At 42.2% G+C, this 26,745-nt stretch overlaps 1 protein-coding gene across 2 annotated transcripts in view; it reads left to right on the top strand.

Annotated features, from left to right (window-relative positions):
* The window catches only part of LOC111150495 (phosphate regulating endopeptidase homolog X-linked), a 204,913-nt gene that overhangs the window by 39,075 nt on the left and 139,093 nt on the right, over positions 1-26,745 (top strand). For both annotated transcript variants that reach the window (XM_022507971.1, XM_022507972.1), the window contains exons 5-9: positions 302-528; positions 12,480-12,548; positions 15,047-15,163; positions 17,875-17,958; positions 19,131-19,276. In XM_022507971.1, the coding sequence (XP_022363679.1) occupies positions 302-528; positions 12,480-12,548; positions 15,047-15,163; positions 17,875-17,958; positions 19,131-19,276 (643 nt within the window). The remainder of the gene's footprint in view (positions 1-301; positions 529-12,479; positions 12,549-15,046; positions 15,164-17,874; positions 17,959-19,130; positions 19,277-26,745) is intronic.

The raw sequence follows: 26,745 nt of genomic DNA on the forward strand, positions 1-26,745 counted from the left end.
GCTCAGCCTCATATCACTCATTGGGCTGTAAAAAGCCCATCTTTTCTTGTCCGGAATATCTAGCAGCTTCTGTAGTCCACTCTCCTGGCAAGAATACCTGGTTCAGGCAGTCACATTGAAGTGTGAGCCATAGGTAGTTCTGTCTCTGTGGTCCTGCTCAGTCCACTGCATCTCTCTCTAACAGGTGAAATGTGAAGTTGGGGTCTTATGGGGAATTTTCTTTTGAGAAGATGCACTTGCATTCTGGTTTTGTGATCCAGTCTGCAATTCTAACTCTTTCTTTGTATTTGCTCCCTTTCAGAAGCGATCGAAAAAGCAGATGCCAAACCATTGCTACACATCCTGCGACATTCCCCTTTCCGCTGGCCTGTGCTCGAATCTAACATTGGTCCCGAAGGTATTTGGTCAGAGAGGAAGTTCAGTCTCTTGCATACCCTTGCAACGTTTCGTGGTCAATACAGCAATTCTGTGTTCATCCGGTTGTATGTGTCCCCTGATGACAAGGTGTCCAACGAGCACATTTTGAAGGTATAGTGAGGATTTGTTCATTCTGTTTATTCAGTCCAAGATCAGCCTTTTAGGATGTCTTTCTGGGGAGAGAGACTCATCCTACCGTAGTGAAATAAGAGGATAAAAATTCTGTTAAACATTGGGATCTAGAATATTCCTTCCTCCCAGATTTGCATAGTGTAAATCATGAACAAACCAATTTTGTCAGCCTTTCAGGAAGCTGGTGGGTGAGTTTAAGTCATCTCTGACCTGGTCCTCAAATATCTACTCTGAGCATGTGTGGGGTCCCTAAATTCCAGTGGGGAGCAAGCTACAAAGACTTTCTGAGCTCTGCTCTTCCCTACACCTCCTCATTCCCCAGACAGAGGAATAATACTGAAAGATTCATCAATGACACAGCTTGGCAAGGATTCAATACATTTCTTAAAATTGTTTTGTGTCTTGATCCCATTCTATTTTTTGCTTCCATAGTTACTTTTTCCTTTTAAGATTTTTAAAAACTTAATTATTCGAGAGAATGAGTGAGAGAGAGCAGGAGTGAGGGGAGGGCCAGAGGCAGAGGGAGAATCAGACACCTTGCTGAGCAGGGAGACTGATGTGGGTCTTGATCCTGAGACTCCGGGATCATGACCTGAGCCAAAGGCAAATGCTCAACCAACTGAGCTACCCAGGCACCCCACTTCCACAGTTTCTCTGACTAATAATGAAAACTTTATCGAATCACTAATTTTTTTCCTCCCAGTTCTGTCCTTTGTCAAACCATCAAATATTAGTGATATATTGATGATCAAGTCGTAGAAGTATAACAGCTGTTAAGAGTATATTACCCTCTTCTGCTATAAGTCAACTTTTATTTTTTATTTTTTTAAATTTATTTTATTTTATTAACATATAATGTATTATTTGTTTCAGAGGTACAGATCTGTGAATCATCTTACATCTTACATCTTAATCATCTTACACAATTCACAGTATTCATCATAGCACACACCCTCCCCAGTGTCCATCACCCAGCCACCCTATCCTTCCCCTCCCACCCCCCAGCAACAGTCAGTTTGTTTCCTGGGATTAAGAGTTTCTTATGGTTTGTCCTATTCCCTGGTCCCATCTTGTTTCATTTTTTCCCTTCCTATCCCCCACAGCCCCCTGCCCTGCCTCTCAAATTCCTCATATTAGAGATAGCATATGATAATTGTCTTTCTCTGATAGACTTATTTTGGTTAGCACAATACTCTCTAGTTCCATCCACACTGTTGCAAATGGAAGGATTTTTTTTGATAGGTGCATAGTATTTCATTGAATATATATACCACACCTTCTTCATCCATTCATCTGGTGATGGACATCTAGGTTCTTTCCATAGTTTGGCTATTGTGCACACTGCTGCTATAAACATTCAGGTGTATGTGCCCCTTCAGATCACTACATTTGTATTTTTAGGGTAGATACCCAGTAGTGCAATTTCTGGGTCATAGGGTAGCTCTATTTTCAACTTTTTGAGGAACCTCCATACTGTTTTCCAGAGTGGCTGCACCAGCTTGCATTCCCACCAACAGTATAGCAGGGTTCCCTTTCTCTGCATCCTCGCCAACATCTGTCGTTTCCTGACTTGTTAATTTTAGCCATTCTGATTGGTGTGAGGTGGTATCTCACTGTGGTTTTGATTTGTATTTCCCTGATGGCGAGTGATGTGGAGCACTTTTTCATGTATCTATTGGCCATCTGTATGTCTTGTTTGCAGAAATGTCTGTTCATGTCTTCTGCCCGTTTCTTGACTTGTTTATTTGTTCTTTGGGTATTGAGTTTGATAAGTTCTTTATGGACTTTGGATACTAGCCCTTTATATGATACGTCATTTACAAATATCTTCTCCCATTCTGTCAGTTGTCTTTTAGTTTTGTTGACTGCTTGCCTTGCTGTGCAAAAGCTTTTGATCTTGCTGAAGTCCCAATAGTTCGTTTTTGTCCTTGTTTCCCTTGCCTTTGGCGATGTTTCTAGGAAGAAGTTGCTACAGCTGAGATAGAAGAGGTTGCTGCCTGTGTTGTCCTCAAGGATTTTTGATGGATTCCTGTCTCACTTTGAGGTCTTTCATCCATTTTGAGTCTATTTTTGTGTGTGGTGTAAGGAAATGGTCCAGTTTCATTCTTCTGCATGTGGATGTCCAGTTTTCCCAACACCATTTGTTGAAAAGCCTGTCTTTTTTCCATTGGACATTCTTTCCTGTGCTGTCAAAGATTAGTTGACCCTAGAGTTGAGGGTCCATTTCTGGGCTCTCTATTCTGTTCCCTTGATCTATGTGTCTGTTTTTGTGCCAGTACCATACTATCTTGATGATGACAGCTTTGTAATAGAGCTTGAAGTCTGGAATTGTGATGCTGCCAACTTTGGCTTTCTTTTTCAACATTCCTCTGGCTATTCAGGGTGTTTTCTGGTTCCATATAAATTTTAGGATTGTTTGTTCTATGTCTTTGAAAAAATTGGCGATATTTTGATAGGCATTGCAATAAATGTGTAGATTGCTCTAGGTAGCATAGACATTTTCACAATATTTGTTCTTCCAATCCATGAGCATGGTAAGTTTTTCCATTTCTTTGGGTCTTCCTCAATTTCTTTCACGACTATTCTATAGTTATCTGAGTACAGATTCTTTGCCTCTTTGGTTAGATTTACTCCTAGGAATCTTATGGTTTTGGGTGCAATTATAAATGGGATCAATTACTTAATTTCTCTTTCTTCTTATTGTTGGTGTATAGAAATACAACTGATTTCTGTGCATGGATTTTATATCCTGAAACTTTGCTGAATTCCTGTATGAGTTGTAGCAGTTTTGGAGGGGAGTCTTTTGGGTTTTCCACATATAGTATCATATCATCTGCAAAGAGTGAGAGTTTGACTTCTTCTTTGCTGATTTGGATGCCTTTTATTTCTTCTGTTGTTTGATTGCTGAAGCTAGGACTTCTAGTACTATGTTGAATAGCAGTGGAGATAGTGGATAGCACTGCCATGTTCCTGACTTTAGGGGAAAAGCTCTCAGTTTTTCCCCATTGAGAATGATAATTGCTGTGGGTTTTTCATAGAGATGAACAACTGGCTTTTGTGATATTGAGGTATGTACCCTCTATCCCTACACTGTGAAGAGTTTTGATCAAGAAAGGATGATGCACTTTCCAAATGCTTTTTCAGCATCTATTGAGAGTATCATATGGTTCTTGTTCTTTCTTTTATTCATGTATTGTATCACATTGATTGATTTGTGGATGTTGAACCAACTTTGCAGCCCAGGAATAAATTCTACTTGGTCATGGTGAATAATCCTTTTAATATACTGTTGGATCCTATTGGCTAGTATTTTGGTGAGAATTTTTGAATCCATGTTCATCATGGATATTGGTCTGTAATTCTCCTTTTTGATGGGGTCTTTGTCTGGTTTTGGAATTAAGGTAATACTGGCCACAATAAATGTGTTTAGAAGTTTTCCTTCCATTTCTGTTTTTTTGGAGCAGTTTCAGATGAATAGGTATTAATTCTTCTTTAAATGTTTGGTAGAATTCCCCTGGGAAGCCGTCTGGCCTAGGGCTCTTGGCCTAGGGAGATTTTTGATGACAGCTTCAATCTGCTTACTGGTTATGGTCTGTTCAGGTCTTTTATTTCATCCTGGTTCAGTTTTGGTATTTCGTATGTCTCTAGGAATGCATCCATTTCTTCCAGATTGTCAAATTTGCTGGCATATAGTTGCTCATAATATGTTGTTACAATTGTTTGTATTTCTTTGGTGTTGGTCGTGATCTCTTCTCTTTCATTAATGATTTTATTGATTTGGGTCCTTTCTCTTTTCTTTTTGATAAGTCTGGCCAGGGGGTTATCAGTCTTACTAATTCTTTAGAAGAACCAGCTCCTAGTTTCATTTATCTGTTCTACTGTTCTTTTGGTTTCTATTTCATTGATTTCTGCTTTGATCTTTATTATTTCTCTTCTCTTGCTGGGTTTAGGTTTTATTTGCTGTTCTTTCTCCAACTCCTTTAGGTGTAGGGTTAGGTTGTATATTTGAGACCTTTCTTGTTTCCTGAGAAAGGCTTGTATTGCTATATACTTTCCTCTCGGGATCACCTTTGTTGCATCCCAAAGATTTTGAACAGTTGTGTTTTCATTTTCATTTGTTTCCATGAAATTTTAAATTCCTCTTTAATTTCCTGGTTGACCCATTTATTCTTTAGTAGGATGCTCTTTAGCCTCCATGTATTTCTGTTCTTTCCAACTTTCCTCTTGTGGAAAATATGCAGGGAATGATCCCAATCTTTTGGTACCAGTTGAGATCTACTTTGTGACCCAGGATGTGATCTATTCTGGAGAATGTTCCATTTGCACTAGAGAGGAATGTGTATTCTGTTGCTTTGAGATGGAATGTTCTGAATATATCTGTGATGTCCATCTGGTCCAGTGTGTCATTGAAAACCTTTATTTCCTTGTTGATCTTCTGCTTAGATTATCTGTTCTTTGCTGTGAGTAGGGTGTTGAAGTCCCATACTATTATTGTATGATTGTCGATGTGTTTCTTTGATTTTGTTATTAATTGGTTTATAGATACTAGTATATATTATTATATATTAATATAATGAGGCTCCCATGTTAGGGGCATAGATATTTAAAATTGTTAGATCTTTTTGTTGGACAGACCCTTTAAGTGTGATATAGTGTCCTTCCTCATCTCTTATTATAGTCTTTGGCTTAAAATCTAATTTGTCTGTTTTAAGGATTGCCACCCCAGCTTTCTTTTGATGTCCATTAGCATGGTAAATTGTTTTCCACCCCCTCACTTTAAATTTGGAGGTGTCTTTGGGTCTAAAATGAGTTTCTTGCATAAGGATGTCAATGGGTCTTGTTTTTGTTTGTTTTTAGAGATTTTATTCACTTATTTGACAGACAGAGATCACAAGTAGGCAGAGAGGCAGGCAGAGAGAGAGGGGGAAGCAGGCTCCCTGCTGAGCAGAGAGCCCGATGCAGGGCTCGATCCCAGGACCCTGGGATCATGACCTGAGCAGAAGGCGGAGGCTTTAACCCACTGAGCCACCCAGGCGCTCTGGTCTTGTTTTTTGTTTTTTAATCCATTTTGATACCCTGTGTCTTTTGATTGGGACATGTAGCCCATTTACATTCAGACTGACTATTGAAAGATATGAATTTAGTGCCATTGTATTGCCCCTAAGGTGACTGTTACTGTTCATTGTCTCTGTTCCTTTCTGGTCTGTTACTTTTAGGCTCCCTCTTTGCTTAGAGGACCCCTTTCAATATTTCCTGTAGGGCTGGTTTGGTGCTTGCAAATTGTTTTAGTTTTTGTTTGTCCTGGAAGCTTTTTATTTCTCCTTCTATTTTCAGTGACAGCCTAGCTGGATATAGAATTCTTGGCTGCATATTTTTCCTTGTTTAGTGCTCTAAATATATGATTCTGGTCCTTTCTGGCCTGCCAGGTCTCTGTGGATAGGTCTGCTGCCAATCAGTATTTCTACTGTTGTAGTTTATAGTCTTCTTGTCCTGAGCTGCTTTTAGGATTTTCTATTTGATTCTGAGCCTTTAAGTTTTACTCTTAGATGATGGAGTATTGACCTATTTTTATTGATTTTGAGGGGGATTCTCTGTGCCTCCTGGATTTTGATGCTTGTTCCCTTCACCAAATTAGGGAAATTCTCTACTATAATTTGCTCCAATATACTTTCTGTCCCCTCTCTCTTTCTTCTTCTGGGATCCCAATTATTCTAATATTGTTTTATCTTATGGTATCACTTATCTCTTGAATTCTCCCCTCATGGTCCAGTAGTTGTTTGTCTCTCTTTTTCTCAGCTTCTTTATTCTCCATCATTTGGTCTTCTATATCACTAATTCTCTCTTCTGCCTCTTTTATCCTAGCAGTAAGAGTCTCCATTTTTTATTGCACCTCATTAATAGCTTTTTAAAAAAAATTTCAACTTGGTTAGATTTTAGTTCTTTTATTTCTCCAGAAAGGGGTTTTTATTTTTCCAGAAAGGGATTCTCTAGTAACTTCTATACTTTTTTCAAGCCCAACTTGCATGTTTACAGTCATCGTTCTGAACTCTAGTTCTGACATCTTACTAATGTCCATATTGATTAGGTCCCCAGCAGTCTGTACTGCTTTTTTTTCTTTTTTTTTTAGTTTTTTTTTCTGTCTTGTCATTTTGTCCAGAGAAGAACAGATGAATGAGATAACAAAATGCTAAAAGGGTAACAACGACCCCAGAAAAATATACAGTAACCAAATTGGAAGAGACCTGAAACCAGGGGGAGAAGAAAGGGGAAAAAATATATGATTAGGCTGGTGAATAGAACAGAGCCACATACTTGATTTTGGGTGTATTTTGGTCTGTTAGAAGAAACTGCCTCCTGGGGCGCCTGGGTGGCTCGGTAGGTTAAAGCCTCTGCCTTCAGCTTGGGTCGTGATCCCAGGGTCCTGATCCCAGGGTCCTGGGATCGAGCCCTGCATCGGGCTCTCTGCTCAGCAGGGAGCCTGCTTCTTCTCTCTCTGCCTGCCTCTCTGCCTACTTGTGATCTCTGTCTGTCAAATAAATAAAATCTTTAAAAAAAAGAAACTGCCTCCCCAAATTTTAAAGAATGAAAAACATATATATAAATGTTTATAAATAAGGATAAACATGATGAAGGGATAGAATATGACTATAAGGATGAAAATTAGAAAAGATTTTAGCAAAGGAATTGATAAGATAAGCACTTGGTCGAAAAAAGAAAAAAAAAGGAGAAAGTGTGATCTGGCTGGAGACTACAACAAAGCCATATGCTAGATTTATGTTATATTTTGGTGCGTTAGAGGAAATTGTATCCCAAAATTTTAAAGGAAGAAAAACTTACATGTATATAAAAAATATGGTTAAATACAATGAAGGAATAGCATATGACTATAAAAATGAAAATTAAAAAGGATTTTTTAAAAAAGGTATTGATAATAAAATAGTTAAGATAGGTTGAAATAGGAAAGAGGAAAAATTTCAAACTATAGAAAAAAAACGAAAATTTAAAAAAAAAATTTAATTTTGAAAGACTAAAGAATCATGGGAAAAAAGGGCAAGAATTCTGTGTTGTATTCCCCTGGCTCTTTGTTCCTCCCTCTTTTTTTTTTTAAAGATATTTTTTATTTATTTGACAGAGAGAGAAAGAAGACCACAAGTAGGCAGAGAGAGAGGAAGGGAAACAGGCTCCCTGCTAAGCATAGAGCCCGAAGCGGGGCTTGATCCCAGGACCCCTGGGATCATGACCTGAGCCGAAAGCAGAGGCTTTTACCCACTGAGCCACCCAGGTGCCCCTTGTTCCTCCCTCTTAAGAAAAGGGACTCCTTTGGGAAGGCACGGCACTGTGGCGATTCCTTTGGGTGAGCAGGTGGTACTTTTGGGTGAAGAAAAGAGGCACCTCTCCTGGGGGCAGAAGCATCACCATGGCAAGGCCAGGCAGTTTGGTGAGCAGGGGTTGCCCAGACCCACCCAGGGGTCCTCTGTCGAGCTGCCCTGTGGCGAAATGGCATAGGACTTGTCACAGGCTGAAATGGGAGAAAGGAAATTAAAAACTATAGGAAACAACAGAAGTGAAAGCCCCGAAACATACCTTGCCATGTGGGTTTGGGTTTATTTTATGTAAGGAGATAATAAGAATGAGGACTTTAGGGACAATAAAGGACTTGAATATGTAGGATCCTGAAAAAACATTTGGAAGACCAGGTTGTCTGAGTATGTGTTACTGAAACTGACTTTAAGTCATCATTAGTAGCCTGCTTTTTGTCTGACTTTTTAGCAAAATCTGTAAGAATGACAAGGAGAGACCCTCTTGGAAATGAAGTTTTTCTAATTGCTTTGCCTTTTTTCCCCCTAAATCTTAATTTGGCAGATGTTTCTTTTTGTGTTACTGCTTTGTTTCTTAACCTGAGGTTTGTTGTAGTTAGAGGAAAAAAAAATTCATCTTTGAGTTCAATATGTTGGATTTCCTAAGCACATACTTTATTTTCTACTTGGGATGTTCAGATCATTTGTAAACAAGGATTAAAAAACCTGCAATAACGCAGTGTCTTAATGTTGGTCTCTTGAGAAAGTCTTTTGCCTCAAGAGTTTGTATGTTTCTAAAGAGATTTAGTTTTCAGACCTTATCCTGTTTGGTGTATTTAAAACGTTTCCTGGAAACCATAACAATGTAGAGGTTGAAAAAAGGTCCAGTAACTTCACTTGAGTCATCCAAACTTTTACAATAAGTGAATTTAACTTCATTTCTTCAGAGGGAAGCTTTGGCTTTCTTGATGTTGTCTATTTAGTTTCCTTTCCTATGAGACTGAAGCTCCAAAGATTGCTCCAAGTTGTCCAGATCTAATTGAAAGCCAAAGCATCTTAATCATAATATTGTGTTTCACGATTCTGGCTTACTTAATTTTTGGAAGAAATGGTGGTAGATTGGGAGTTTTAGTAGGATGAAGCCAGGCTGGTTTATGATGTGGTTGTGTGGGGCCAATTAGAGAAGATGGTTGAACACAACAATTTAAGGATTTTAGTAATACATGCAGGCAAGATAGATGTTATGAAAATTTCTTTTCTTTTTCTCCTTGAAAGAAGAGCAGTGTTTTTCTTTGAATTTTCATAACATCACTAACTCTTTTTTTTTAAACCCTTTCTATTTATTTATTTTTTTTTGGAATTTCTTTTCAGTGTTCCAGAATTCACTGTTTATGCACCACACCCAGTGCTCCATGCAATAGTGCCCTCTTTAACACCCACCACCAGGCTCACCCAACCCCCACCCCCCCAAAACCCTCAGTTTGTTTCTCAGAGTCCACAGTCCCTCATGCTTCATCTCCCTCCTCCGATTTCTCCCAACTTCCTTCTCCTTTCCATCTCCCCATGCCCTCCATGTTCTTAACTTGGTCTTTGTAGTATTTGTTGCATATGAAGGAGATCCTCATGGAAAACTGTGATCCTATACCAATCTTACATATTAAAAAAAAGGAAAATATTTGAGATATAGTAAAATAAAGAACTAGAATACATAGATAAAAATAATGTGGAGTTACATAAATTAATGATACAGGCATGTAGGATCCAGTTTCTGTTCAGTTGCTACTAATTTTTGAGGTGTTACTTAGATTTTGTATGTTCTTAATTTGACTTAACTTTTCTGTGTGAATCAGATTTAAAATTAGAAAATCTGCTGTTGGGATTTGTTTTATTCAGTCTCTAGGCAGTTGCTGAAACTCCAGAAAGAAAAGCCATAGATTTAGAGAAGATTCTGGAACTTAAAAAAAAAAATACTTATTTTTAAATTTACATACAATGAAATTAACTTTTTGTGATGCATGTGTCTGTAAGGGTTTTTTTAAAAGAATTTTTATTCATTTGAGAGAGTGTTCATGCGTGTGTGTGAGAGCACAGTTTGGGGGAGGGGCCGAGGGAGAAGGAGAAGCAGCCTTCCCGCTTAGGAGGGAGCCCAAAGACAGGGGGCTGCGTCCCAGGATGCCAGGATCATAACCCGAGCTGAAGGCAGACACTTAACCGACTGAGCCACCCACGTGCCCCTATAAGTTTAGACAAGTGCATAGAGTCACACAACAGTTCCATCACCCACCCACAAAATTCCCTCATGTTGCCCCTTTGTAGTCAACCACTTTCCCCATCCTTAAACACCATTCTCTGTCCCTGTAGTTTTGCCTTTTTCAGAATGTGAGTAAAACTTGCCTGTGTTGTTCCATGTATCAGTAGTTTATTCCTTCTTATGGCTGATGACTGTTCCAGAGTGTGTCACAGTTTATCCTTTCACCAGTTGAAGAACTTTTGGGTTGTTTCCAGTTTTTGGCAATGATGAATAGAGTTACATGTGGGTTTTTGTGTGAGCATGAAGTTTTTATTTCTCTTAGATAACTACCTGGGAGTGGGATTGCTAGGTCAAATATAAGTGTATGTTTAACTTTTTAAGAAACTGTCAAATTGGTTTCTCTCTCTCTCTCTTTTTTTTAAGATTTTATTTATTTTGTTGACAGAGAGAGGCACAGCAAGAGAGGGAACACAAGCAGGGGGAGTGGGAGAGGGAGGAGCAGGCTTCCTGTCGAGCAGGGAGCCCGATGCGGGGCCTGATCCCAGGACCCCAGGATCATGACCTGAGCCGAAGGCAGATGCTTAATGACTGAGCCACTCAGGTGCCCCTCAAACTGGTTTCTGAAGTGGCTTTGCCCTTTTGTGTTCCCACCAGCAGTGTGCAACTGAGGCAGTTTTTCTACCTCCTAGACAGCTTTTACATTGTCCGGTTTTACTTGTTTGTTTGTTTTTGCCATTGTAATGACAGGTAGTGGTATTGTCTTGTTTGTGACTTACATTTTCCCAATTATTAGTGCTGTGAACATCTTCCCATGCACTTACTTTCCATCTTCATATCTTTGGTGAATTGTCTCTTCAGATCTTTTGCTTGCTTTTTTTTAAATATTTTATTTATTTATTTGACAGACAGAGATCACAAGTAGGCAGAGGCAGGCAGAGAGAGAGGAGGAATCAGGCTCCCCGCTGAGCAGAGAGCCCGATGCGGGGCTCGATCCCAGGACCCTGAGATCATGACCTGAGCCGAAGGCAGAGGCTTTAACCCACTGAGCCACCCAGGCGCCCCCTTTTGCTTGCTTTTAAAATGGGTTAATTGTTTTCTTACTGTTGCATGTTGAGGGCTCTTTATATACAAATCCTTTTTCATATATGTAGTTTTCAAATATTTTGTCTCTGTCTATAGCTCTTTTTATTTTGACAGTGTCACTCACAGATCAAAATTTTTTAATGATGATGCAGTCCAATTTCTTTTTTCTTCTATGGATTGTGATTTTGGTACTATGTCTAATAACTGTGTCTAGGGGCACCTGGGTGGCTCAGTCTGGTGGCTCAGTTGGTTAAGTGTCTGACCTTGGCTTAGGTCATGATTTCAGGGTCCTGAGAGCAAGTCCTGTATCGGGCTCCCTGCTAAGTGGGAAGTCTTCTTCTTCTCCCTCTGTGTTCTCTCTCCCTCAAATAAATAAATAAAATCTTTAAAAAAAATAACTCTGTCTAACCCTAGGTCACAAGAGCTCCCCCTGTATTTTCTTCTAGATGTTTCATAGTTTTAAGTTTTACATTTAGGTCTATGATCCAATTTGAGTTAATTTTTGTGTAAGATCTGAGGTATGGGTCAAGGTCCATTTTTTCTTTTTTTCTGCAAATGGATGTCCAGTTGTTTTAACACATTCTTCAAAAAGACTGTCTTTTCCCCTTTGATTGCCTTTAAGGTGTGAAATTGTTTAATTTGAGAAATTATGCTTTACTTTTCCATAATAACTCAGATTATTTCGTTGTCTGATTATTATTTGTATTTTTATCACCTATCCTAAACTTTCCAGAGAGAGTTCTAAATTTTGCAGAGATTTTTTAAAGCAGAATTATTTGATTCCTTTAAAATAAAAAAAATCAATCAATGCAGCACAATATTTTAGGGGTATAGAGGCAGAAAATCTGATTAATCAACTCTTTCTGGATTGGGATTTTTGTAAAATACTGCAGTGTGGAGAATACTGGATCTGGTGACAGGAGACAGTGATTCTCCTCTGAGCTCTGCCCAGCCATGTTACCTTGGAAAAGTCACCTATTTCTTTGGCTTTCATTTCTCCACAAGAAGGGGGAAAACCAAAACATCTCTAAGACCTATTTCGATTCAGATAACTTTGATGCTATTCAGTATTGGTAGAGCCTCAAAAGGGTTAGAATCCATGAAGCAGGGGCCAGTCTCTGATACTTTCTAATTTCTGTCTCTGCTGAAGTATGTATTGCCTGTTGCTCTGAGTGCAGGGAACGGTTTCTGTACTGGTGACAGAGACTCAGACTCTCCCTGGGATGCAGATTCCATGATTATTGTTAAAGTGGTTGGTAAGAATTTCTATTAGAATGCTTTCTGTTTCGTCTCAACAGCTGGACCAAGCAACTCTCTCCCTAGCTGTGAGGGAAGACTACTTGGATAATACCACAGAAGCCAAGTCCGTAAGTTTTCCTCATATTCGACACTGTGCCTTGTCAGACTGTTGTTGGGTTCATAAATTGTTCTAAAATCCCTGACTCTTTATTGGAAATGAACAGCGTGACTGTTTAATGACCATGTTGCCAATGCAGGAAGCAGAGGCTTTTTATTCACTCAGACAAATGGCACTCCCTCTCTTCGGGAAGTCTGGGCATCAAGGCTCCATGCCCGCCTGATGGAGCTGGGGAGAGAGCACACCCGCATGAAGCAACCCAGAAATGAGCCTGCGGCCTTTCCTTAGAACTGTAGAGAGCTCACTGTACACTGCAGAAGTAAAGTGTGGGATTTGCCTGGGTTCACATAGTCGGTGAGTGGCTCTCAAATCGTACGGCTTAAGAATCACCGGGAATATCCTGTTAAATGTCGATTCTTGGGCTGCAGCCCAGGAGAGGCCCCTGTAGGAGACTTGAAGTGGGACCCAGGAATCTGTTTTCTTAACAGATGCCACGGGTTAATCCAAGGTTAATGAGAGCCAGATGGGGGGCGCCTGGGTGGCTGGGAAACCTACTAGTTTCCTGGAGATGGGAGTAGAGCTGCTTCATTCCTAACACTTTAAATTCATTTTGGAAACATGGTTGAATTTCCAAAGGAGCCCCAGACCCAGGATATCCTTGACTAGGGAGTTCACTGGTTTCTGGGCCAGCCTAAGAATGTAAGAACTTAGACTGGGAAGTGTTGGGTCCCAAGGGAAGTCCCTGTTCCTTTGCTGATCCTAAACCTTGTATCTAGAAGGTTCTAGAGGGCAGGAAGCTAAGTAAGATCTTAGGCAACTTCCTGGGTAAGGACACTCATCAAAGAAGATTGGCATGTTTGTATTGTTCAACAGTGGATAGAAGGAACTTTTGCCAGTCTGCGGGCACCTACCTTTCTTTTGGAGTCACCTCTCTATCAGCAACCAGGCTTGAAACCGTGTAACCAATCAGTCAAGTCCTGTGGATTCTACTTCCAAAATCTCTGTTCCCTCTGGTCCCCCTCTCTGTCTTTACTGCTCTAGGTGCTCGTTGTTAACTCTCGTCTTGACTACAAGTAGCTTTTAACTGTTACCTCCTCCCCTTCATTTCATTGCCTCCTCAGCACCACTGGACAAGTTCTCTTTTCAGAGCGTAGCTCCCAGTGTGCTTTTTGCTCACACGCTAGGCTCCGAGTTCCTTAGAGGGAATTCAAGGCCTCTTCATGATGTGATCCTAGAGCATGTTTGCGGCCTTATTTACTTTTGTTTTTCTCCCAATAAAGGCAGCTTGTGCACCTCACAGGAGGGCTCTTCACTGCTCCTTCCAGTGCTCTGTGTTCATTTCTCCAGTCTGGAATTCTTCTCTACTTTTTGAGTTCCCAAACACTTAGCAGCTTTGTTAAGGAACTGATTTTGGTGTCTCTAACGCTGCAGTTAGTAATTTCATGTTTATCTCCGTCACTGGATTACACACTGAGAACCAGACTCATGCATTATGTAATTTTTTCATCTGTGCCCCCCGTAAGCACAGAATGCCTAGCAAGACATCCTATACATGTGTTAATGGAATAAATAATTTCTTAACTTGAGTTGGGACATAGAAAGCATCGTTTCTAATTAAGATTATTTGCAAAGCTTGCTTACTGATTAGCAAATATTTATTAAGACCCTGCTATATGCCAAGCACTGTATAAGTCTCAAGGTCATAAGCATAGCAAGAATAGCATATAGAATCAAGATGTAAGGAAATCTTAGTCCCATAGCACAACTGTGCAATAATTTATGATGTGGTGTATTGAGTTCTCACAAATATGTCTGAAAGGAGAGGTTACCCTCAACAAGATTCTACAGTTTCCACAGAGAAAGTTCCCTCTCCAGTGCCATATGAATAGCCTGAAAATAGGTTTATGAACATGCAGAGGGGAAACTCTGTATTTGCTATTTGCTGGGTTTCTCTTTATCATTCCTCTCTTCTTTCTTTTTTCCCTGAGTAGTGAGGAGAACTTTGTAAAATCCATACAAAACTGAAGAGACATAGGGCTGCAGTCACTGGTCCTTGATTGCTTAGTGTGAAGGTGGGTACATTGAGCTGGAAGAGAATAAATCAGTTTCCACTAGTCTTCATGGATCATTCCTCCTGCTTTTAGCAACTCTTCTTTCCCATTATTTTATTAAAGCCTCATTGCCTGGAAAGAGGAGTCTGACCTTTAACTTTCCATTCTGGGCTTATTTGGAGATGTTTCATGTATCTATAATATCACTGGTTGCCAGAAAACTAGTTCCCTTGATCCTTGGTGGCTGGTATCTTTGTCTCTCATGGAAGCAGTCCCCCAGTAGCTGCCACTCTTCTTTGTCCTGAAGTGGTTGGTGGATGCTTCGTTTTGCCTCATGCCTGAGTATAGAGTGATATTGAAGAGCATTTACTTCCACCTGCTGCTTTTGCTCTTCTCTGTCCCTGAAACGTACTTTCTAATAGGCTGTCATGGTCACTTGCTTCTTTATCTCTTACAGTATCGGGATGCCCTTTACAAGTTCATGGTGGACACGGCTGTGCTTTTGGGAGCTAATAGCTCCCGAGCGGAGCATGACATGAAGTCAGTGCTTAGATTGGAAATTAAGATAGCCGAGGTAAGTCTTAATGTAAATTCTTTTTTTTTTCCTTCTCCTTATTTTAAAAGAAGTATACCATAAGTGAAAATATATATAAAAATGACATTCTGTGGCATTGTCCTTTGGGTCCAAGGTAGAGCTCATAGCATCCCCTCTGGAAAGGAACAGGAAGAAGAACCATGACAGAAAGAAGAGCTCTTCTTTCCTTTTGCCTCCCTGCTTTAAGTCCAAGGGCCATATGCCACCCAGCTGTGGCCAAAGAACAGCATCTGGGAGATCCTCTGACTACCTTTTCCTGAAAGACTTCTGTGTGGTTCCTATAGAAGAATAGTTAGTTAATAAATCCGTATTGATTTGGCTTGAGTGAAGGTTATTTTTCATTTAGTTTACCCTTTATACCAGTTCCACTCAGGCTCGGTCTGACCTAAAATCGGGGCTTTGGGAAGTCTGTTCACCCTTCTTAATACTGGATATACAGTTGGATGTAGAAAGTGTAGAGGACATGCTCGTAAGCATTGTTTAGCGGCCATTCTGGTGCTTCCTTGTACCTAACCCCGTTTTTTATTCTTTTCTTGCCCCACTTAAATGTCATTATGGCACATGCTCAGTTCTTTGTAAGTTGCCTTAAGTGCAGGCTCAGGGTAGAGACCCAAGAACAAACTTGAGGGCAAATAATGAGAAATTCTCACAGGTTTACTTTGTTCAGAACATAACTTCTTTGGTAGAAGAACCAAAGTGCAAAATCCCTGTGTATTCTTAGGACCAGAGGGAACAAATGCGAAACCCTTAGTTGGATGTGAGTCCAGGTGTTGCTTGGTTTTGTGCTTGATGAGGTGGTGGGAGGGTGTTGAGGTATGAAGTAGGGATGATTGATAAGGGTCAGGAGGAAGTAGTTTCTCTCAGCTGCAGTGATGTACATGCATACATCTCTCCAAACTCTTAGTTGCAGAGTAGAAAGTTCATTCATGCATGTCACCTTTGAAGGCTGTGTGAACACTGCTGCAGATGTTCTGGAGTCAAAGACTGGGCCTCTGAGCCATGTCTAGAGGCCATCTGGATTCCCTTCCCAGGCAAATAGGAGACCCAGAGCTCTAATTTGGACTGAAGCTCTGGTGCATCGGTGGGGAGGCCTTGCCCTGAGCCAGGGATTTGGACCAAAAAGGGAACTAAAAACAGCTGGGCTGAGGCAAGACTGGGAATTGTTGAGAGGCTAAATGAAGTGACAAATCCATGGGGTGGGTGTGGGGGGGGCGTAGTTGGCAGGGAGCTGAAAACAGCTCTGAGGCCAAAGGGCTTCAATCTGGGGCTGTGAGCCCTAGTAGGGGGAGGGAGGAGTATGGAGATTCTCTGAGGCAATGATTCAGATAGAGCCAGGAAGGTTTTTGAAAGATTCATGAACTCTCTCCTGTGGAGGGTGAGTGGGGAGAAGCCGAGGGCACTGAAGAATAGAAAAGAGGGGGCAGATATCCGTCACTCAGCCCTGTGGGATTTTTGTCTTCAAAAATCTGTGGTGCATGGATTTTTGGCCAGCCGGTAACTCTTCCTTCCATCTTTTATACCCCTAGGCCATTCAAAATTAGTGGAACACATAGTACTAGGGAAACTTTTGAAGCTAGAGAGACAGGACAGCCTAGCCAAGCACAAAAACGTCCTTGGAAATATAGCCATGGAAGTGTGCATTTAACCAATACCAGCTAGAGAGAAGTGTTCACAAAGGGAGAGCACATTGATCGAGTGGCCCTTGTGATTGGAGCCAAGTAGAGTTTAATTGGAAAGGCTTGACTGAGAAAATGAATTTGGGCCAAGTCTTGAATCTTAGTTCAAACTATGGGAGTAGTGATGGTGGATGGGGGTGCCAGGGTAGGAGAGTCCTGTGTGAGGTGTGAGGTAGAAGGTGGCAAGTTTAATGCAAGGGAACCAGAGGATGGAGGACCTTAAGAGCACGGTGTGGTTTAGGACTATGGGGAGCTACTTCCTGTCCACAGAAGTGATTAAGATGGCCCTTGAGGAAGATAATCATTGCTACTTTTCTTTGATTCAACATAGCTTAGATTTGGTGTTGGCACAGTGGCCAGGAGCACGAGTATTGGGAAAAGAAAGAGTGTCAAGAGTGAAGGTTGGAGATGTAGACTTGCAAATATGTGTTTGAGTGGTAACTGAACTCATTCCTCGAGCAGTGGTGACAGGGGTGGGTCTCAAGGTCGGAGAAAGCAGAGGGAAGAGGGAAGGGGAGGTAATGTAATGAGCTGTTAACAGAATGATCACAGATGGCAGTGGTATCCAGGTAGTCTAGTGCTCTTTAGTAAAAATGTGTCCCAAGGGATGAAGGGGTGGCCTGTGGTTCATGAGCGCTTTGGGTCGTTATCTGGATCCCACAGGTGGAGGTGGAATGTTTGTCTCAGTTGCATAATGTCAGTTTGGCTGTCAGACCTGCGCCAGGAATAGACTTTTATCCATCCACATTAGAGGTGAGGAATGGATTTAGGAAGTTATTTTTGGATTGAGGGCAGTGTTTCACACTGAACGGGACAGGAAAGATTCTTTTTATTATCTTCATCTTAATTTTGCCTGAAGTGACGGCTTTTTCCCCTCTCTCTCCCAAGTGGAGCCCTGCACCAAAATCTTGAAAAGCTTTATGATACTTGGCAGGTATTTTGGCACATAGAGAAGGTGGTCACGCATCAAGAAATGGTTCATTTGAAAAAATAACCGAAGTCTCTTTCCAACAGATAATGATTCCACATGAAAACCGAACCAGCGAGGCCATGTACAACAAAATGAACATTTCCCAGCTGAGTGCTATGATTCCCCAGGTTGGTGAAAATGATCTAGGAAATGTTATCTTAACTGGTCATTTTACAAGCCATTGTACATCCTCTGTGTATGAATTTTTGCCTTTGTGAAACCTACCATCAGTCTTAGTGGTTCTCATCATGTTCGTGAGTCACCACCTAAAATATCCCCTGCCAGTGCGTTAGGGTGCTTCCTCCTGTGGGGGGACAGAAAACCCTTCCAAGAGTGGCTTAAACGCTTGAAGCCCATTTTCTTACATGACAGAGGTCTAGATGTAGGTGCTTGTTGGTGTTGCTTTTGCTGTTGAACAGTGTTGTCAAAGAGCCACGTTTGTTCTTTCCATTCCACTCTCCTTAGTGTGCCGGCTTTTTGACCTCCCGTTTGATGACTCAGGCTTGCCAGGTGGCTACGGTAGCTCCACATATCACGTCTGCCATCAGCCAGCAAGAAAGGGGAAGGGCCAGTGATAGTTAGGTCTCTCTGTTTTACCAGGAAAAAATGCCAAAGCCTTTCCAGCATATTCCCAGATGTCTTCCCTTTGTGTCTTAAGTAGGACTGGAGCCTGTGGCCATCCCTGCTTACAGGGGAGGCTACGATTGAGTAACTGGTTTTCCATTTCAGTAGTGGATGCGGGCAAGGGAGGTAAAAAAAAAAAAAAAGGCTGGAAATGACTTTTGGGGTAGCCAGCTAAAAATGCCAAGAGAGTGATGCTCTGGAGGGGACACATATTGTTTTCCTAGTTCCCCCTGCATAAGTAAAGCTGCCCCAGAGGGGAGACCGGTAGCGGTAGCGTAGCCTGGCCTGAGGCATCCTTGTGTATCCTTGAGTGAAGAGTGCAGTGAGCTGGGGGGCTGGGGGCGGGGTGTGAGGGCCGGCGTGAGAGGGAGAGGAGTGTGGGGGGAAAGGAGTGTGGGGGGAAGGGAAAGAATGAGGGCCTGGGGAGCTGAGGAGGGAGGGAATGTGTTGTCTTCGGGCAGGTGGTACAGAACGCACGGGAAGTCTGTGATACAGGCGGTAGGTCTGGGTAGCCTGTGACCAGTTGTTTCTTTTCTAGAGTTGAGCAGTTACATCTCTAACTATTTGGTCAGAAATTACAGGCCGTGGGGTGTGTTCAGCGCTGTCTTTGCCTTTCTCCTTGCTTGCTGCCCAGCAGATGTCCCCTCACTCTGTGTTTTTCTGTCTCTCTCCTCAGTTTGACTGGCTGGGCTACATCAAGAAGGTCATCGATGTGAAACTCTACCCCGGCCTAAAAGACATTGGCCCCTCAGAGAACGTGGTCGTCCGTGTCCCACAGTACTTTAAGGATTTGTTTAGGATATTGGGCTCTGAGAGGAAGAAGTAAGAGCTTTCTTGTGTATTTTACCATGACTTTTGTTTTTCCTTTTAAATTATCAGGCCGTCCCTCTCACATCCTTGGAGTCCTGTTGTTAAAGAAAGTTACCTCAAAAGAGTTTTAGGGAAAATGGTGGTGCCCTTTGTGACAAATTGGCCAAAAACATTGTCTGGTGTCATTTACTTGCTATGATAGCAGCAGATACACAATGTTTTTGCCCCTTATTTTTGGCCTTTCTCCATATTTTTCTCTCTGAAAGCCTCAATTATTTCCTACTTTTAGGAACTACTTATATAATGATGTTATTTTCTGAGATTTCTATACGAGCATCTCTTTTTCTCCAGTTCATTCTTGGCCCTTTGCTGCTTTTTTTCCTGCTTTCTTTTCAGCAGTAAGTCACTTTGTTGCAATATAGTGAAGGACCTGTGTTGAATAAGAGTACTCTGAGAGCTGTAGAAAAATTGCACTGATGAAATAACTTCAGGAACTGTCAGGTTTTTCTTATTTCATATGTATTTTAAAGGTTTTATCTATTTATTTGAGAGAGAGAGAGAGCGCGTGTGTGGCATGGGGGCGTGGTGGTGAGGAGCAGAGGGAGGGGGACAAGCAGACTCTCCGCAGAGCATGACCACACTGCAGGGCTCAATCCCACGACCCTGAGATCAGGACCGGAGCCAGAATCAAGAGTGGGACACAGTGGACAATGAACTGCTTAACCTTAACTGACTGAGCCACCCAGGCACCCTTGGTTTTTCTTATTTTACTTATTTATTATTATTTTTTAAAAGATTTTATTTATTTATTTGATATATATAGAGAGAGAATGAGAGAGAGAAATAGAGCAGGAGCAGGGGGAGGGACAGAGGGAGAAGCAGACTCCCCGCTGAGCAGGGAGCCCCAGTGCAGGGCACAATCCTGGGACTCTGGGATCATGACCTGAGCCAAACAGCAGACGCTCAATTGACTGAGCCACCCAGTTGCCCCATGGTTTTTCATATTTTAAAGAATGTTTTAGAATTGGTTGCTTTGCTACTTTAGCACTATAGACAAGAAGATCCTAAAAATGTCCATGAAAGAGAATTTTATATCTTCATGAAGCCCTTCAGATTTGACTACAGAAGATGAAGCACAGCAAGGTCAAGTAGATTTACAAAGGCAGTTTCCTAAGCTAGTTGCCAGACCACGATTAAAAATCGTATTTTCTTACTTGGACTCAGGGCTGTCTTGCCAGGAATTATGTAAAAAGAAAAAAAAAAAAGAAAAAAGATGCCTGCAGAAGTCCTAGGAATAAAATTTAGCGTCCATCCCTACCTAAGGAAACACTTAAACACCTTTGAAGAGCTCCTTTTCCTTTTAAGATGATATTTTATGATAAAAGCAGTATGTGTTCATTGAGGAAAGCGTACAGAAAAGGGAGAGAAGAAATGATAAATTTACTTACAATTCTACCATTTAGAGATAAGCAGCGATTCTATACAAATTTTCTAAGTGAAAATTGAATCTAGAGGTAGGTTAGTGGATGTGTGGGGGAGAGCCTTGCCCTTCAAAGTGTGCTCCGTGCCAGTATTACACTATATGGTAACTAACTAGAATTTAAATTAAAAAAAAAAAACAACGAAAAAAAAAACAAAGTGTGCTCTGTAGACCAGTAACGCCAGCAGCGTCACCTCAGACCCTTGGTGGAAATATTGAATTCAAGGCCCCTCCTCCATAGAGGCGGAAACAGCAGTTCTGGGGTGAGGACCTGGAATCTGAATTTTAACAAGCGCCCCTGAAGAATCTTTCAGTTAGTGTTTATGGGGGAAATCACTGGGTTTGAAGACCGATTCATGTTAAACACCATTATGCCTAACAGTGTCCTTTGATCTTTTTAAAAAAATTGTTGTTCCCACTTTATAGACGAGGAAACTGAGGTAAAGTGACTTCTGCAGGACAGACTTTGAAGAGGGGGTAGAACTGAGAGTCTAAATTGGTCGCCCTCATTTCTACATCCTGCCTCTGGCACACAAGTCCCGGTATTGAAAAGAGATCCTTTGCAGACATTTCGCTGCTAGTTTTGCCCATAGTCGGTTCCCCTAGCGTTGCCTGGGTTCCAGGGTTCCAGCCCATCCTGGGTTGGTCTCCGCGGGTCACGGCTTGACTGCGGCTTCCCCTCTTGTGTCGCGCCCCCTGCTGACCTGGCAGTGTTGGGCTTTTCTTTCTCAAGGAGTGGCTGTGGGGGTGGTGATACTGCCTCCCTGGCAGGCTGTGGTGCCAGGCACAAAAACAAAACAAAACCGGGAGCAACAAGACCCTCTCCCCTGACCCCGGAGGTGGCTCCAGAGGCTGCACTGGCCCTTGCAGTTCAAGGGAGTAGGTGGTCGTGGCCGGGCCATTTGGAGGCCCAAGCTGGAGGCTGCCTGTGGGGACAAGGAGTTGGTGTTCAAGGTGGAAAGGGACTGAAGATGCAGTGATGTGCTGGGTCCCTCACATTATGCCCGTCTCTTCCTAACTCTGTGTTGAGTGAGCTCATGTGAACAGTTTGAAATGGGAATATTCACACCACGGAAATTGGCAAATGCTACAAATCAAGTTTTTTTTTTTTTTTCTTGGAAAGCCATTTGTGAAACATTTACTAGCACATCACTATTTGAGAGGTGCTGCAGATGTCCCTCCCTTTCTGTCCTCCCCGCAGCTCTCCCCGGACTCCTGACTTGCAGATGCCTCAGACAGTTCACCATCTAATTTGGTCTGAGGAGCAAAGTGGGAGGAGGGGAGAGGCTGAGGAAGGATGGGGTTAGAGAGATTTTGCTTGGGGTCTTCCTCTGGGCAAGGCCTGGCCTCATGGAGATCATCTGCATCAGTACTCTCTCTCTCTCTTTCTTTCTTTTCTTTCTTTCTTTTTTTAGCAAACTGGCTGAAAGCAAACCGTTGGAGATTTATCCAAGCCTCTGATCTTTTCTGTCTTCAGTTTTATTTTAATACAAAGCAAGCACAATGTACATTGAAGTGAGATGATTCTCGTTGGACATATGCTTGCAGAGGCTTGCCTGGAAAATGTGCTGTTATGTGGACCTCTTACTGGGCTCAGTGCTGCTGAGGGTCATCTGGGGCCTTGTTGTTCAAAGTATGACCCATGGAGACCAGTACAGGCCTGGCCTGCCAGCTTGTTAGAAATGCAGAAATCAGGGGCGCCTGGGTGGCTCAGTGGGTTAGGCCGCTGCCTTCGGCTCAGGTCATGATCTCAGAGTCCTGGGATCGAGCCCTGCATCGGGCTCTCTGCTCTCTAGGGGAGCCTGCTTCCTCCTCTCTCTCTGCCTGCCTCTCTGCCTGCTTGTGATCTCTCTGTCAAATAAATAAATAAAATCTTTAAAAAAAAAAAAAAGAAATGCAGAAATCAGGCTCCACTCCAGACCTACTGAATCATCATCTGTCATTTAGTAAGCTCCTCAGGGGGGTTCATATACACACTAAAGTTTAAGAAGCACTGATCTGGAATTTAGAAATTCCTGGTTCAGCTATGTGTGCAGAAAGAGGAGAAGATAGACTTTTCTTAAACCAGTGGTTCTCAAATCTGACAAGCATCAGCACTTCCTGAAGGGCTTGTTAATATAGACAGCTCGGTCCCATCCCACAGTTGTGATTGATGAGATCTGGGGTGAAGCCTAGGAATTTTCTAACAAGTTCTCAGCAATGCTGAAGCTGCTGGTCCGGGGACACACTTTGAGGACCTCTGCCTTAGGTGTACGTTTGAGCAGTCTCTAGGTTTTAAGAAGATCCCTTTGGCTTTTGAGAACCTTTGAGAAGAACCTGTTTGGCATTCCTCAGGTAGTTTGACTTAGAGGAGCATAGGCCAGCTCTGGAATCTGAAGACCAGAGGTTAGTTCTGTGTTTGCCACAGACTTGCAAGTCCCTCGAACTCTGACCTTTGTTTTCTTCATCTGATAATGAGGATAATAATAACCATCCCATCACAGTGCCATGAGGATCAGAAAAGGCACTTAATGAATGCAAATAAATGCAAGCTGTTACTAATTGACAAGGGACAGCAAGAGCCTCTTTAAATAAAAAAAAAAAACACAACTCTTCCCAGTCAGAGGCTTTGGGAAATGAATTCATGTTGTTCTTTTAATGGTGGGTTCTCTCCTGAGATGTTTTGCTTTCCTCCGCTTTATTTATTGCCATTTGGGGAAATTACCATACTGCTGAAAATGCTTTTTGGAAAAAAAAAAGATATTATGTGTTATTTTCAAGGACTGTTGCTGAATATGATGTTTGTTTTGTTTTTTTGATATATCTGAGCATTAAGTGGCAGTGATTCAGTCATTACTGTTGGATCTGTTTCTGGCGTGGTGATATTAGCACTCCGAAGCCCGGCTCCCCAGCGTTCTGTCGGCGTATTTATAACCCACCGGAGCAGCTCATCAGTGCCATTGTCTTGCTGTGCGAGCTTCCCTGCATTCCATCTTCCAACTCTCACAGGTCTTGTTTTGCTATCCTCTTAGCAATGCCTTGCCCATGAAGGCCTCACACACTATTCTTTCTTCGGACGAAGCATTTGGGGTCTTTTGACTGGCCAGGAAATCTGTGCTGAATTAGAGGCATTAATTTATCACCGTGTGGCCTGGGGAAAAGCACAGAGCCCTTGGGGTTAGACCCACTTCCGTCTGGTGTAGACTCCATCGCTTATTACGCTGGGTCTCCAACTTGTTTGCACACTGAACTTAGCTGGGAGAAATTTAAACACAGTGTTTATGCTGGATCCTACCCTAGAGATTCTGATGTCGTTGCTCTGGAGTGGCCTGGGCATTTATCTGGACTTCTTAAACACCTCATGTGATCCTAGCAAGTTGGAGATGCACTGACTATGCGGGGCCTCGAGTTTCTTTGTGTGTGAGACCGGCCCAGTAACACCTCTCCTGTAGTGGGGGCGCCCACGCTCCTCCAACCCCAGCATACGTGCCCCGCACTGCCTCTTCCGCCACCCACTGTCAGCCACTGCCGTCGGGCCCATCCTACCAGCATCCCCAGGGAGCCTGGCTTATCACTGTGCCCTTGAGGAAATAGCTTCTGAACCCCTGGAAGTGTGTCTCCTAGCCATAGACCGTTTTCTAATGTGCACCCGTGGTTCCACCACACCTTTCAAACCCGGGAAGCCATATTTTAAGGTGGAAGAACATACTGACCTTGTGTCCCAGGCTCGCCTCCTTTGGCACTCCAGACACTGGGCTCTGTTAGCTACCTGCATTGTCTTCTCTGTGGCAGAACTTTCTGCCTATCTCTGTGAGTGATGACCCTGCTCGCCATCTTCTCCAATAAATAAGCTATTGCTGATTAGCTTGTCCAGAGTTCATATTCCTGCGTCACACTTCTAAACCTTCCATTCTTTAGGCCTGGCTCCAATCTTGTTCCTCTCATGAGGCTGAATCTTATCCCTCAGTCTGGGGTATGCTCCTTCTGGTGAAGTGTCCGGCATGTGCGTCTGGGTGCTAGGGTCTGCCACGTTATTAAGTATGCACTTAACCTTGTTTCTCCTGTTCAGCTCAAAGCTCCAGGAGATCAAGGACTGTATCTTTCTCACCTTTCCATCTCCCCAGCACCTAGAACTAGTAGCACATATCTGGGTGGTCAAGATGTGCTGAATGAGTGAAAGAAAGTACTTATACTTCCTTTCATGCACTTAAAATATATTTCTTCAAGTAAAAAACCCAATTATATGAGCAAATGGAAATCTGAAGTTCTGTGTGCCCCAGCGAGCCTCTTTACTCTCTGAATGTAGGTGCCAGACTCCTATTTCTTTACAGTACTGAGGGCATCTGGAATGATGGTTGGCCAATGGGAAGTGCTCAGCAAGCACTTCTTGCTCAAGAATACAAATGTGAACTGAGAAGATCCAAAGGAGTGACCTACAACCACATATTTACCATCGTAGGCTGAAACGTAGTAGGCTGGACGTCGCTGCTGAGAGTGTTGTCTCTGAGGGGAAGTATGCATACCTCAGCGTGGTCCACTGGGTCTGAGAAGAAAATTAGAGAATTTTTATGTATCTTCATTTTTTTTTCCACTGAAAAGAGAATTAGGCTTGGTTGAGTCCTATATAGATGGTCATGGACCCTTCATTTGATCTGTATGGCGCACATGAGAGGGAGGACACCGTCACCCTCACCCTCACGGGTTTGTCTTCAGTTGGTACATTGAGAAAATAATCTCAAGCCATTTACTATATACCTGTATATTAATGAATTGTTTCAAGTGGTTTAACCCCCACAGAATGGAGAAGCAGCTTAAAAAATTCTTGTAGAGAAACAGGAACCAAAGCTATTACTAGTAATGTGAGAACAGAGTGAACATCAGGAAAATGGCAGGAGTGAGCTTTCTGCCAGTCTAGTGCGCTATCTTGGTTAGCCAGATGACAAGGTAAGAAAGAATGGTGGTCTAACCAGATCTGACCAGGATATGTTCAAAATGTTTTGAAATAGTCAGGAACATTCTATGAAATAGGATTTGTATCCACTGTTACTGTTGTAGTAACCCAATCCTATGTGGATAATGTGTCTTGAAGAATTAACTAATAGTGTTCGGGCTTTTAAAAATATCTTTGTTTCATTTTATCTTTTGAAACTCCTATTTCCGTATTTGTTAAAAGCATTCCTAATATGTTAGTACATTAGTATATCTCTATATAAGTTAAAATAGCTGTACAAATACTGGATGAATACACTGGAATGTATTTAATTGCTGAGAGTGTACATCCACTGGGTTAGAGCGCCATGCAAATGAGAGTTGGTTGTTCTGTCTTACTTTATTTTATTTTTAAAGATTTTATTTATGCATTTGACACAGAGAGTGAGAGAGTGCACAAGTAGGGAGAGCAGCAGAGTGAGAGGGAGAAGCAGGCTCCCCACCAAGCGGGGAGCCCGGTGTGGGACTCGATCCCAGGATCCTGGGACCATGACCCGAGCTGAAGGCAGCCAGCCACCCAACCAACTGAGCCACCCAGGAGTCCCTCCCCTCTTTTAAAAATTAACATATAATGTATTATTTGTTTCAGGGGTACAGGTCTATGAATCATCAATCTTACACAGTTCACAGCACTCACCATAGCACACACCCTCCCGAATGTCCATCACCCAGCCACCCTATCCCTCTCCACGCCCCCAGCAGCCCTCAGTTCCTTCCATGAGATTAAGAGTCTCTTATGGTTTGTCTCCCTCCCCAGTCCCATCTTGTTTCATTTTTTTCCCCTCCCTGCCCCGCCACGACCTACCACCCTGCCTCTCAAATTTCTCATATCAGAGAGATCATATGATAATTGTCTTTTTCTGATTGACTTATTTCGCTTAGCATACCTTCTAGTTCCATCCATGTTGTTGCAAAGGCAAGATTTCATTTCTTTTAATGGCTGCATAGTATTCCATCATATATATTTTATCACATATCACATGTATCTTCATCCATTCATCTGTTGATGGACATCTAGATTCTTTCCATAGTT

The sequence above is a fragment of the Enhydra lutris genome, unplaced genomic scaffold (assembly GCF_002288905.1).
Source record: "Enhydra lutris kenyoni isolate GAN:26980312 unplaced genomic scaffold, ASM228890v2 scaffoldscaffold23, whole genome shotgun sequence".
Classification (NCBI taxonomy): domain Eukaryota; kingdom Metazoa; phylum Chordata; class Mammalia; order Carnivora; family Mustelidae; genus Enhydra; species Enhydra lutris.